The following is a 14,547-nucleotide window of genomic DNA, read 5'->3' as shown; positions in this document are numbered from 1 at the left end:
GGTTAAGATTATGGTTTTAATATATTAAAAATAAATAAATTAATCAACGAGTTTAGAATATTTTTTAACATAATACAAACAAACAAAAATATATTATTTTAAAATTTAATACAAGCCAATAACCACAAATAATCATATGTTAAGTACATTATGTAAGTAGATTATACCAAAAAAGGTTTATGTGAATGAGCCAATGTGAAAATTTAAAAACAAATGTTATGTTTACTCTTAATGAGCCAATGTGAAAAAAAAGTATGAGTAGATTTATCTAGTTTCTGCTAATTGGCCCGTTTGGTAGAGCTGTGGAAAAGCGATTATAACTTATAGTCTAACAGCTTATAGCTTATAGTTGTGAACATAGGTTGATTTTTGACTTATAAATTAAGCTTCTCCTTCTCCACTCAAAGAATAAGTTGATTTTTGACTTACAAAAAGCTATAAGCTGTAGTGTTAAGCTGAACCAAACACATTAAAATAGCTTCAATTAAGCTAAAAATTGAAATAAACTGGAAATAAGCCCTACCAAACATGGCCAATGAGTTGTCTGCATGAGGTAGGAAATGAACTTTAATTAACCTTAACTTGTCTTATATATGAAATGATCAGGTGCAATATTGTAGACTACTTACATGAAGACATATCAACGTATATAAAAAGAATTTACACAATGGGTGTGTTTGATTGGACGGACTGAAAAAGGGGGGATTAGAATCCATCGGACTTGAGTCCTGGGACTGTGAATCCCCCGGACTATTTGGTCGGATTGGATATGTATCCTGTGTTTGTTTTTTCATGGGATTAGATGTCTGGATAGGACTATTTTCAGTGAATCCAACGTTTGGTTGGACGGACTAGATAGGATAAATGAACAAAAGACTATTTTACCCTTTTTCAATTGTTTACTATGTAATAGCAATATTAAACATATCTTTAATATTTTAATTATTTTTAGTAAACATTAAACATACTAATGGTTAAATTTTGTTTAAAGATATTTAAACATACTAATATTGATAAAAAAATTTGACTGGTATAGATTATTTTTATTTAAACAAATAAAAATTTATTGTTGAAATTAAACATACTAATGGTTAAATGTTTAAATTTTTATTTAAACAATTAACATTGAAATTATTTTGATGTACAGATTATGTTTAAACAATTAACAATTAACAATTAAATAAATGTTGATGTATAGATTATGTTTAAACAATTAACAAATGTTGATGTAATTAACAATTAACAAATGTAGATGTAATCAAATGTTGACGTATTAAAACATAATTTAATAAATGTTAAATAAATATACATGTTGATGTACAAATGTTGAAATAATTTAATAAACATGTTGATGTACAAATGTTTAAATGTTTAAATAAAACATAATTTAAATAAATGAAATTATTTATTGTTGAAATTAAACATTTAATTGTTTAAATAAAACATCTATTAAAACATCTATTAAATTTAAACAATGAAATTAAATAAAACATAAACAAAATTTTAAAATAAAACATCAATAAAATATCTATAAAAAATTATTTTAAAAAATTAAATAAATAAAACATTAATAAAAAGTTAAATAAAATTATTTTATTTTTAAATTAAGACATTTAAATTTTATTGAATTTTATTAAATATAATACATAATTAAATAGTAGAGGGTCAAAATGGTCATTTTCGCATATAATCCAAACAGTGATTAGTCCCCCACTTTCTATCCCACCCCCCCTCCAGGACAGGATAGTCCCCCATATGGGGGACATGGAGTCCGGCCGGACATGGAGTCCACCGGACTAAAAAAAAATCAAACGACGGATAAGGTGCACTATTTGGATTACAATCCAAATAGTGGATAGTCCCCCCTCCTAATCCCCCCAATCAAACACACCCAATATGTATAGGTTTGAGTTTTTGATTGTTTTAGTTTAGTTATAGTCTAAACCGAAACCCAATACAATTCTATAAAGGGAAAATTGGCCTAAGGTCCCTCCTCTACTTTTGATATAAGGAGAGGTCCTTTATAATATGTTTTGATGACTAAGGTCCCTCAAATTTATTTTAGGTTATAAAGTACCTAAATTACCCTTCCTTTATAACATAAATTTGTTTGAATATTATATGGTTGACTTAACTGATACATTTTGGAAACCGAATTTGAAGGGGAGATTTTGTCGGAGTTTTCGTCGGAGATTTCAGTGGAGATTTTATGGTGGAGATTTCATGGTGGAGATTTCGTCGGAGATTTCAGTGGAGTTGACGAGAAAGATTGCTACGATCGTGTAGATTTTGTTGGAGATTTCGTCGGAGATTTCAGTGGTGTGATAGTGTATTGATTGCGTAGATTTTCAGTGGAGTTGAATCAGGTTTGTTTTCGATGGAGATAGCACATGCATTTTGATATTTGTTTTGAATTTTTGTGTAGAGAGAGGCCAGCTTGATAGAGTTGATTTTTATTTTTGGAATTAATTTTTTATTATTTGTTTTTTAATCAATTTGAAAGAGTGTTGACAGTGTGTTGATCGCGTAGGTTTTTGAGTTGAGTTGGATTAGGTTTGTTTTCGATTTAGATTCCAAATGTATTTTGATTTTTGTTTAGAGAGAGGCCAGCTTGATAGAGTTGATTTTTATTTTTGGAATTAATTTTTCATTCTTTGTTTTTTTGATCAATTTCAGATAGTGTTGACAGTGTAGGTGATTTTGATGTTTAGAGTTCATTTTTGGTGCTCTGTTTTTTATCAACATGCTGATGAATTATAGTTGTGTTCTATGTTTTTTCAAACCAGAGAAATTTCATTTTCTACACTATTGTTTGTGTAGTCCAGAGGAAATTATAAGTGCATATGGACATATTATTAGAAGTTTGTAATGGAGATAGAATATGAGAAAGTCAATGTAAGTTCATAAATTTCTCTATACTTGTATTTGTAGTTCAGAGAAAATTGTAAGTTTGTTACTCACTTTCAGTTTGTAGTTCAGAGAAAAGTATTTCTCTGGACTTGTATTCTATGTGATTTTTTTTCTATAATTGTGTTTAATTGTTAGCAGTAAATTTCTCTGTGATTCATTAAGTTTCTGTGATTTTGTTTTTTATCATCTTGAAGGTGAATATCAGTTTGTAGATGTCTTTGGAGTTTTATTTTAAGTTCAGAGAAAATTATAATTTTTAGAAATTTCTCTGTACATTTATGTTGTTATTGTGAAGTGTTTCTGTGATTTTTTTTGTTGTTTTTTGTTTCAGTTTCAATGGACAGTGCAGTGTTGTTGCTGTGCAAATATGGGAATGATACTATTGTCATTAATGTTTCATGCGAATTGAATTTTGAGGAATTGGTTGGCATTTTGTGTAAAACATAGGAGAATTTGAAACCTGAGACTATGTGTATTTCATATTCTATTTTGGGCCATCCGAATTGTATGGTTCGAAATAATATTGATTTTCTGAATATGTTGAGGGTTGTTTGTGCACGCGGTGTTGATATAGTTGATGGTTCAGTTAGTAGATGTAGTACTTCTGATGAAGAGGATGAAGTGGGGTCTAATTGGGTAGATGTTGTGGATGGTGAGTGTGATAGGCTGGTGGATGTTGAAAGGAATTCACTCTCTAAGTTTTGTTCTCACCAAGAAAAGGTGTTATTGTCAGCTAGTTGGCGGAATAATATTACGAGTGTTGGACAAAAGTTTGAGGGTGGTGTGGTTGAGTTCCGTACTTTTTTATGCAAGTATGCTATTGAGGTTGGTTTTCAGTTTACGTATGTTAAAAATGACAAGCTGAGGGTTACGGCAGAATGTGCATATAAGGAATCAAGGGGATGTATGTGGCGTGTACATGCTTCTGTTGAAAAAACAAATGGGTTCTTCTACATAAGGACTTTGAACAATGAACATACGTGTGGTGTGGCGGTTCGTACGAGTAAACATTCGAGGATGACTTCCAGCTTGGTTTCTGGGCTGATACTTGAAGAGGTAAGTGCAAAACCTTTAACTCGTCCAGTGGATGTTGTGAAAGAAATGAAAGACAAGTATGGGGTCTCAATTAGTTATAACTGTGGTTGGTTGAGTGTTGAGAAAGCAAAATGTAGTACATATGGGGATTCTTGTTTGTCATTTGATCAATTACGGTGGTATTTTGATGAGGCATTGAAGAACAATCCAGGGAGTCGTTTTGAGTTAGATTTTGAAGATAACAAGCGTTTCAAAAGAGTGTTTGTGGCTTTTCATGCATGCATTGCTGGTTTCAAATATTGTCGGTCATTGCTTTTTCTTGATGGAACATTTTTGAAAGGACGATACAAAGGAGTTATGCTTGCTGCAACGGGGAAAGATGAGAATGAAGGTAATTGTAAATATATCTATTTTTATCTAAGTATGTGAATTTTCTATACATGTAGGAATTGAGTGAATGTGAATTTTCTCTGGTTTTGGCCACTGTGTGGATTTTCTATTGTTGTGGCCACTGTGAGAATTTTCAATGGATTTTTGTCAGTGTATGAATTTTCTCTGGATGTTGTCATTGTGTGAATTGTATCTGTAGGTGGTCACTAAGTGAATTTTCTCTGTATATTATGATTGTGTGAATTTTCTCTGTAGCTGGTCACTAAGTCAATTTTCTCTGGATGTTGCCAATGTGTGAATTTTCTCTGGATGTTGGCAGTGTCAAACTTCTCTGGTTGTTTTATTGTTCTATTTTTCTCTGTTGTTTTGTAGGTGGTCACTAAGTGAATTTTCTCTGTATATTATGATTGTGTGAATTTTCTCTGTAGCTGGTCACTTATTCAATTTTCTCTGGATGTTGCAAATGTGTGAATTTTCTCTAGATGTTGGCAGTGTCAAACTTTTCTGGTTGTTTATTGTTCTATTTTTCTCTGCATGTGTGTACCTAATATGCTTGTTCCTATTTGTTTTGTAGGTTTTTTTCCTGTAGCTTTTGCTGTTGTTGATGCTGAGAATAAAGACAATTGGTGTTGGTTTCTTGAACATTTATATGGAGTATTAGGATCAGAAAGGGTGATAAGTTTCATATCAGATCGACATTGTGGAATTGTGGAGGGAATTGCTAGGTTTTTCCCGAACTGCTTTCATGGATTTTGTCTGGAACATCTAAAGAGAAATTTGAGGGATAAGTTGTCATGTGGAAACACAAATTTGGTTAGGGAGACGATTGTGTCCAAGTTTTCAGAATGTGCATATGCTCCAACAAAGGCATCATTTCATTTCAAGTTAAATGAGTTAAAAAGTGAGGGAGGAGACATTGTGAGTGTTTTCTTGAGAAGTTTACCATATGAAAATTGGAGTGATGCATATTTTGCAGGGAAACGTTATGGTGAGATGTATTCAAATGTTGCTGAGTCATTCAATTCATGGATACGAGAAGCTCGGCACTTGCCAATAACAAATTTGGTGGACATGATACGGTTGCAAATCATGAATATGAGGTCTGATAGGAGGCTGCTCTCTAGTAAATGGAATAAAATTTTGTGTCATCGTATGGATAGTGTGTTGGAGAAGTCTTTTTTGGACGGGAGGACATGGAATGTGAGTTTATCATCTGATAATGTCTTTGAAGTGCATTGTTTTCCTTCGGTTATGGTTGATCTTGGGTTGAGAACTTGTTCATGTCGAAAATGGGAAATAAATGGGTATCCATGTCAACATGCTGTTGCTGCAATTTTTAGGAGTGGAAAAAATTTGAATTCATTTGTTGAACCATTTTTTCATGCTGATATGTATCGTCAAGCATACTCCTTTTCGATTGGCCCAGTTCCAACTGTTGAAAAACCTGTGTGTAGCATTGAAGATGCTATGATTCTACCTCCATTGAGCAAGAGACCTGCTGGGAGGCCGAAGAAGAACAGAATTGCTTCTACTGGAGAGTTTAAAAGGGTGATTAAGTGTAGTCGTTGTGAGAGTATTGGTCACCATAATAAGAGGACATGCAAGGAACCTTTGGTAAATAGTTGAGGATTATACATTTTATTGATGGAATAATACATTTGATGATTACTTTGTGTATTTTGTTTTGTGAAATTTATTTTTTGGACAGTGTATATAATAATATCAATCAAATTCATCCAGAGAAATTTTTCAATATCAGTTAAAGTGTGTTTGTTGATATATACTATAGGCAGTGGGTTTGTAGTACCTGTCAAATTCATCCAAAGAAATTTTCCTATGGCAGAGAAAATTCTGTGTGTTGTGTTTTGAAGCTTCATATTCATCCACATAAATTTGACAATGGCAGACTAAAGTACTGTGTGGATTGTGTTTTTTCAATTTGATAATTGTTTTGTACTAACACAGTGCATTAGAGATTGAATGATCATATAGGCACCTTCTTTGGTGAGATATGAGTTAAATTTATCTGTAAATTTCTGGTAGCTTCATATCAGTCATTTCAAGAAATGTGCACAGCAGACAGAGCATTCAAAAAATTATTCTACAACCAAGAAACAAAATCAAGCTCTTTTGGAATTTCTCTGAGTTGAGAATTTCTCTGGACCAGGGAAGAATTTCTCTGGACTCACTTGAACTCAGAAATTTGTGTCAAAGCCAGAGAAATTTTCATCCAGAGAAATTTTTCACCATCAGAGAAAACTATATGGGCATTGTGTTCTGAAATTTGAAATTCATGCAATGAAATTTTCCAGTGGCAGATAAAATTACTGTGTGCTTTGTGTTTTGTTGAGTTTGATGATTGTTTTGTAGCAACACAAAGTTTTACAAATTACATGATCATATAGGCATCCCCTTGGGACGATACAAGTTAAATTTCTCTGTGAATTTCTGGTAGTTTATACCAGAGAAATTTCTGCAGACAATTTTCTCTGGCAGACAATTTTCTCTGGCAGACAATTGTTGAAATTTACATTAGTCGAAATAAAAAAAAAAATGAAATTTAGATTAGTCAAGAAAGGATATATACATATACGTCAAGGATCATCATTCCTTCAATGTATCAACAAGAAAGGATATATACATATATGTGAGACAATTTTCTCTGTGTGGATATGTACATTGTCTTCCTTTCACTAGTTTCACTATTACATTTGTGGTTCTTCTGGGGGTATTTCAATTGGTTCAGTCCATGACCGGCCAACTTCGGTCACAAATCTCTCTATGAGTTCTGCCCTCATCAACCTTATCTCTTGTGTGGACAATTTGGATTTGATAGGTTCATGCTTGCTATATTGTTTCATTATATAGCAGACAAAGAGGCCACAATCCAGACTGCATACAAATTATAGGTATGGTTAGTTTTAAGAAACATGCAACTGAAATTATCTTATTTATAGATGTATGAAACTTACGAATCGCTTTCTTGTTGTGGAGCATTGTTGACATACTCAAAGTCATAACTTGTGTTTTGTGAGTTAATTAATTTGAAAGAGGGTTGTGATTGAGCGTCTCTTTCAAGACAAGCTTTCAAAAAATTCTCCACGTAATCTTGCTGCAAAAAAATAATTTTTATATAACAGAGAAATTTACGGACAAGTCAATGGGATTCTATGAAAATTATCATCACATAAAGATGATGATGGATCAGAGAAATTTGCACTCGTTACCAATTGTTTTGCATCTTTGACATATTTGTCTTCTGCATCATCCCTCCTTGGCCTCAGTGAGTTGTAGAACCTCCATAAATTGTCTTGTTTGTCCAGGACAAGCAAGGTCCAGTGATTTCCATGTGTGGACTTCTCATTACCTCCAGTATTTATTGGGAAATGGAGGAACCTATAGTTCCTCCATGCTGTTTCAATATGCTTGTCAAATAAGGACACTCGAAAACTTTGATTTTCTGTCATGTTGATGAAATTCTGTGCTCAGAGAAAATCAAAAAATGGTTTTGTTAGTGACACAACTGACTTCAAGAAGTATATTAAGAAGAGAAAGTAGAAAGAAAATTCCAGAGAAAATCAAATAAAATAGTAGTAACATACTAAGCACATGGATGTGAAAAAAAATGAGGTTGGTTGTTGTTTCTCTCTGATTTGGTCAGCCAAAAGGATCTCTCCATAGCCATCAATGACCTGAAAAATATGATTTATAATTGTAATATTGTTTTATAAAGGCTGATGGAACATTGCAGAGAAATGTTGATGATAGGGAAAGACTTACATTGTTGGCAATTTCTTTTTGCTTTATGAGGTTTCCAATGTCTTCAAAGGTAATGATATTCAACTCACTTGTCCAAATTAAAGCTCTACAAGATGACAAAGAAGGGATTGAATTGTTGTTAATGCAACATAAGTTTGTAATTTGTTGTTTGTTATGTTCTATTTTGTTTGTTGTACTTACTCAAGCCCAGACACATTTGATATGTGCTGCAAGATGTCTTTTATATGATCTTTTATCAATCTTGAAATGGGAAGAGTTTGTGGAAAGACCCAAGATTTTGTGATGTTTATAGGTTGAGGCAAGACGTATGCATCAGCATCAAGCACTTCTTTGTCCTTCGTGCTTTGCTCAACTTGTTTTGCAGCTTGTTTTGAAGCTCTAGTCACTTTCGCAACTTTCGGATATTGGAATTCTGGATCATGCTGCTTTTCCTTCCTTTCTTTTGCCTTTAAATTTTTTATCATTGAGGTTGGATCTTTTTTGACTGTAGGCAGTGAAAATATTAGGAAAAGTGAAATTTCTCTGAAGCAACAGATGATATTTCAATATGTAAATTTATTTAATTCAATATTTTGCAGTTACCATAGAGTTTCTTCTTTTGTTTCGGTTGTTGTTTGTGTGGGATTTGCTCTTGTTGGGTTGTTGGTTGTTGTTCCAGTTGCATTCCAACTATACACAGTGAAAATCAAACAAGCACTAAAAATGGAATAAGAAAATATACAGAGAAATGAAATGAGCAGTAGAAATATAACTAATGTGTTGAGAGAGATATAACTTCCAGAGAAAATTACCAATGACAGAGAAAATTATAATAAATAGAAATTTCTCTGAGTTATGATGGCACAAGGACATAACTTTTTGTGGCTCAAGATTTTCACTGACCTTGTGGTTGAAGTTGTGTTGGTGTTCGGTATGGTTGTGTTGCTAGTTGGACAGATAGTTCTTGAACTTGTTCATGCAATTTGGCATTTTCAGTTTCAAGCTCCGAATTTGAACACCTCAACTGTTGAATTGTTTTTGCATCGTCTGCTTTTTCAACCTCCAACATCCTTAGTTTCATTCGGATTGTGCTTTCTTTTTCTTGAAGTTCTGAGTTATGTGATGTCAGGATTCTTATTGAAATATCCTTTTCAGCAAGTAATTTCATCCAATTTCTGTCTTCTTCTTTTTTAGATTGAGACAGTGCCTTCAGTCTTTGACGTAGATCAGCAATTTGGGCATCCTTTGATTCCTCAAATTCTTCAGGCTGATGCATTGTTGAGCCACAAATGCCATCATGTTGTTGGTCCATCTGCTCATTATTTTCTTCTTCATCACTTTCATCATTGTTCTCTTCTTCTTGTTCATCTTCATCTTCTTGTTCACTGTCTTCTTCTTTCTGTTCATTTTGTTCTTTGTCTTCTGGTTCTATTTCTTCACTTTCTTTGGTGGTTTCTTCTTCTGTGCTGCTTGCTTGATGTTCTTGTCCATTGCTGGCTTCGTATTCTTCTGTGTTGCCTTCTTTTTGTTCATTCCCTCCATCTTCAGATGGATCTTGTAATGTCTCCTTGAATATGACAATTGCCTTTTTTAATTCTTTCTTCGTCTTTTTGCCAAGACAGAACTCCTCAGATGGGTTTTTGACTAGCTGCTTGTTATCAATCTATAACAGGAGACTCTTTTATTAGAGAAATGTTACAAAATTGACTGAGAGAAAAAATTCAAATAAGGAAAATAAAATTTATCTAAATGATACTAATTGGAAACAAACTTCAGAGAAAATTGTATTGGGCCAGAGAAAATTAGAGACATGGAGTTAATTTTATGGGGCAGAGAAAATTATGAAACAGTGAAATAAACAGTGTTTATAAGTTAATGTTTTACTATATTTGTGTCAGAGAAATTTGAATTCCAGTGAAAATTCATTAGAAGGGTAGAAATAAACAGTGTTTATCAAAGATGCAAGGCACACAAGTTATGGGCAGAGAAAATTACACACAAGGAGATAAAATTTGATGGGCCAGAGAAAATTATGTAACAAAGAACATAATTCAGATATTAGAGAAAATGAATCAAGGCATATAAGTTAATGTGTTACAATTGTGGTCAGAGAAATTTGGATGGCAGAGAAAATTGATTACAATGGCAGAAATAGACCAGTGGTTAACAAAGAAGAAAACAGAAATTGATATTTCAGAGAAAATTAATCTTAATCAATCAATGCACAAGGAGGGAAACAAAGCAGTGGTCAGAGAAATTTTGAAATTTCACTGAGATTTCGGTAGCAATAGGAATCTAACCTGTCGAGGTGCAAGAGAGTGGACTGGTGTCTTCTGCAGCTGTTTCGTCAAGGTTTGAAGGTTCCACTTGGCACATCTTGGGAAGTCTGTTGTGTTACTGTCTTCTGAGTCAATGATAGTTGCATGTTCACATAGCCAATACTGTGATGAAAATGAAAGTAAATAAAATTTTGTAAACGCACAAATTTGTAAGTATGATAACTGCAAATTTGAATGGATATTATACTTACCAGCAATGCAATGACACACCCCGTAACTTTTTCTGGAGTTCTATGCAATGCCATGATAGAATTAATCAATGTTGATGTGATTGCTTCCGGCCAATCATACTGTTTCATTGATTCAAGAGGTTCCACATACTTTATAAAAACCCAACCTATTGAATTCCCACTTGTTGCAAAAAATAGGGTGAGACACAAGTACAATGTAACAATGATTGCTACATCTTTGAAGTCAGTTGGTTGCTTGCCTTTCACTGCTTTGACCAAGGCATTTTTAAGAACAAGACCAGTGAGCCTTGTGTCCTTTTGGAATCTTCTCCTGAGGAATGCAGATTTTGGCTTTTTAGAGTATCTTAATGACATGGCTCCTTTACCTCCTTCCAAACCAAAAATCAAGGTCATATCATTTGTTGTAAAGGTCAGGTTCTTCTTCCCAACTGTGAATGCTTTTATTTTTTCATTGTAACATTGGATTATGGCAACTACATCATCATCGGATTTCCTAGATTTCTTTGGATCCATCCTTCCAGTGGTTAGAGCTTGGATCAAATACCAGAATGGGGTCTTTTGAAGCTCTAGAAGATGTTTTGAACTGAATTTAAGTGTTTGAAAGAAGGAGACGACAGATGAGAGGTTGGATCGGAATTGAATGCTGTAGTGAGCTCTCTTTCTGTGGAGTTTAACAGGTTTTTTCCCCCTTGAGCTTGAGTCTTTTGAAGTTGGGGTACTCATCTGGATGCTAGTTGCTTCATCAGCTTGGACTTGTGTGTTTTGGGAAGGAGTTTGTGGTGTTTTAGTGCTGGTTTTTGATCTTAGATGATAAGAGGACTGAGAGAGTTGTTCTTGCTTCCTTGGTGTTTCTAGTGTTTTGCTGCTGGTTTTTTATCCTAGTCCATAAGAAGACTGAGACAGTTTCTGTTTTTTGCTTGGTGTTTCCGGTGTTTCGCTGCCTTTACGTTTTGCCATTTCTAGACAATGATTAAAGCATAGAGATGTCAACATTAAATCCCAGAGAAAAATGGAAATGTCAGAGAAAATTACAGATAAGGGAGAAAATTGGATATGCCAGAGAAAATTACAGATAAGGGAAAATTACAGAAAATTTGACATGTCAGAGAAAATCAACACAACATCATAAACATGTGAGAGAAATTTTCAATAATTGTTTAAATTACAGATAGAAGTAAACATACTAGAGAAAATGAATGATAGAAAAAAGTAAACATGGCAAGTGAAAGAAAATTTGCATTCCACAATTAGCAAAGATAAAATAAACAAAGTAATGTAAACATGGCACTGAGAAGTACACCATATTGAAATCAAGAATTGAACAAAATAAACATACCAGAGAAAAATGCACATTCTGGAGAAAATTACACATTATTGAGGAAATTTCCATTCCAGAGAAAATTTCAATTCATAATATTAAAATGCAAGAAAAATTTACATACACAAGCAGAGAAAATTAACCATGATAGAGACACTCAATGGAGGAAAGTGGTGCGATGTGGTCAGAGAAAATTATAAATACCAGAGAAACTTAGACAGGGGCAAGACTGTAATTGACATTGCAGAGAAGGATACATATTCCAGAGAAATTTACAAAGCAGAGAAATTCAGAGACAAAATGACAGAAACATATTCAAGAATAAGATTAAAATTCAGAGAAATAACTTTTTCTCAAAGTACATATGGCAGAGAAAATTCCAAGAAGAAACATTCATTCCAGTCCACAATATTAAAATTCCAGAGAAAATTTAAAATGACAAAGACACAAGGGAGGAAAGTGATGTGATGTGGTCAGAGAAAATTATAAATACCAGAGAAACTTAAGACAGAGGCAAGAGTGTAATTGACATTGCAGAGAAGGATACATATTCCAGAGAAATTTACAAAGCAGAGAAATTCAGAGACAAAATGACAGAAACATATTCAAGAATAAGATCAAAATTCAGAGAAATAACTTTTTCTCAAAGTACATATGGCAGAGAAAATTCCAAGAAGAAACATTCATTCCAGTCCACAATATTAAAATTCCAGAGAAAATTTAAAATGACAAAGACACAAGGGAGGAAAGTGATGTGATGTGGTCAGAGAAAATTATAAATACCAGAGAAACTTAAGACAGAGGCAAGAAAGCAATAGACATTCTAGATTAAGATAGACATTGCAATTAAAAATACATATTACAGAGAAATTTACGGAGCAGGAAAATTTATAGACAGAATTACAGAAACATGTTCAAGAATAAGATAAAAACACAAAAAATTGTTGTGAAAATAAACATGCCAGAGAAAATTGAAAGAAGAAAATTACATTAATAAAAAATCAGAGAAATTCAAATGCCAGAGAAATTTACAGATAAAATCACACAAATATGTTGAAGAATAATTTCAAAATACACAGAAATAAATTTTTTCAAATTCAGGTAGCTTTTTATTACGAAATTGAAACCCTAATTTATGAAAGGTTATTATAAAATGCTATTAACTGTGTTTCCAGAGAAAATCTAGTTGTATTGTAGAAAAACTGACCAGAGTTAGGATGAAACTTGAATGATGAGCTGATATGGCCCGCGATGAAGATGCGACGTGACGAAGATGGACTGAGATGATGATGAGCCGTGAAAACGAAGCTTTAACCTAGGTCAGAGAAATTTGTGAGGAAGGAATGGGAATGATTTTTGGAGAAGATAACGAAGCTGTAATGTCGATGGTGCAGATGATGTTGAAACCCTAATTCTGCTGTTCTCCTGTTCGTGAAGATGCTGGATGTTTGGAATGTAACTGAGACGTCGGAATGAGTTTGGTTCTGTGTTGATTTTGGCGAGGGTATTTTGGTCCACAAAATAATTAAAAACGCGCGCCAAGTTGTTTCAGGGACGTGAGGCATCACTATCTTTTTGTGTGTCCTTTATCCTCTAAATTGTTATTATTAAGGACCTTAAAAAAAAATCCCCTTCTATAAAATTGATGATTTTAAAATTCAGAACCAAATTAATGTACTAAAAATACCAAACTAACCCAACCAATTGAGGTCAAGTTAGCTCAATTCTCAATATTTTTTTATTTTTATTTTTTATTTATTTATATATATTTTTTTGTGCATATCTTGTAACTCTACATGCTCACTAGCATTTCGCAACAGTTTATTGGGTTAGTAAACTATGGTGCATGGCACCTTCTTTCATTCCCAAAAGCTATACCTTTATGACATCTAAAAGAGGAGATGGTGCTTTGCTTTTATCTTTTTGGCCCTTTAGGCATGAGGTTCACTTAAAAAAAATATTCACCAAAAGGGACAACTCTTCTTTTTGATCTCCCCTTCAGTTTCATTGTTAGATGGGTAAAGGGGTTGATGACAATTAAAAGGAAGCCTCTAGGTTGATGGCAAGTTGTTTTCATAGGTCGGCTATTGTTGAAGTAGATTTGAGGTTAGACACTAATTTAAATTTGAACTTCACCTTTTATGTTAGGATTTATGGAATTTATTATGACTCTTATTTTGATGATTAAAATTATTTGATATTTATGAAAAAAAATTAAATCAATCTGATAATCATAATATTTTCATTTTATCACGTTTGTTTTTGAAAAAATTGATGGTCTATTTTTCAGAAAACACTTGTCATCAATTTTTTCAAAGACAAAAATAATAAAATAAAAATACTATGATTATTGAATCGACTTTTTTTTATTTTTTTATTTTTTATGAATGACATACATGGAGGGATCTATAAGATGAATGATTTGGATCATCAAAAACAAAATTTGTCATGGGCTTCACTAGCCCTAACATTGACAATTAAACTAAAATTTGAACTTGAGAGAAATCCAACTCTCAATAAAAACAACAACAATGATTCATCCCACTAAAAATATCACCACTAATAGCACTAATGCATTAAAAAAAGTAAAAAAAAAATACAACTC

At 33.0% G+C, this 14,547-nt stretch overlaps 2 protein-coding genes across 2 annotated transcripts; one reads left to right on the top strand and one right to left on the bottom strand.

Moving 5' to 3' along the window:
- Positions 1-2,332: 2,332 nt before the first annotated feature.
- Positions 2,333-4,762, top strand: LOC145799776 (uncharacterized). Its single transcript, XM_082889413.1, has 2 exons — positions 2,333-2,366; positions 3,242-4,762. Exon 2 carries the CDS (start codon positions 3,379-3,381, stop codon positions 4,372-4,374), a length of 996 nt encoding a protein of 331 aa, XP_082745539.1. The 5' UTR covers positions 2,333-2,366; positions 3,242-3,378; the 3' UTR covers positions 4,375-4,762.
- Positions 4,763-6,835: 2,073 nt separating this feature from the next.
- LOC145799763 (uncharacterized) lies at positions 6,836-13,588 on the bottom strand. Its single transcript, XM_082889399.1, has 11 exons — positions 13,150-13,588; positions 10,625-11,583; positions 10,395-10,535; positions 8,998-9,757; positions 8,698-8,784; positions 8,296-8,599; positions 8,116-8,200; positions 7,938-8,027; positions 7,563-7,814; positions 7,308-7,447; positions 6,836-7,227 (listed from the first exon to the last, which is right to left on the bottom strand). Exons 2-11 carry the CDS (start codon positions 11,345-11,347, stop codon positions 7,041-7,043), a joined length of 2,769 nt encoding a protein of 922 aa, XP_082745525.1. The 5' UTR covers positions 11,348-11,583; positions 13,150-13,588; the 3' UTR covers positions 6,836-7,040.
- Positions 13,589-14,547: the final 959 nt, after the last annotated feature.

This window comes from Camellia sinensis, chromosome 1 (assembly GCF_055761805.1).
Source record: "Camellia sinensis isolate YWXY chromosome 1, ASM5576180v1, whole genome shotgun sequence".
NCBI lineage: Eukaryota > Viridiplantae > Streptophyta > Magnoliopsida > Ericales > Theaceae > Camellia > Camellia sinensis.
The sequence above is the reverse complement of the archived record's forward strand: the minus strand, read 5'-3'. Positions and strand labels throughout refer to the sequence as shown.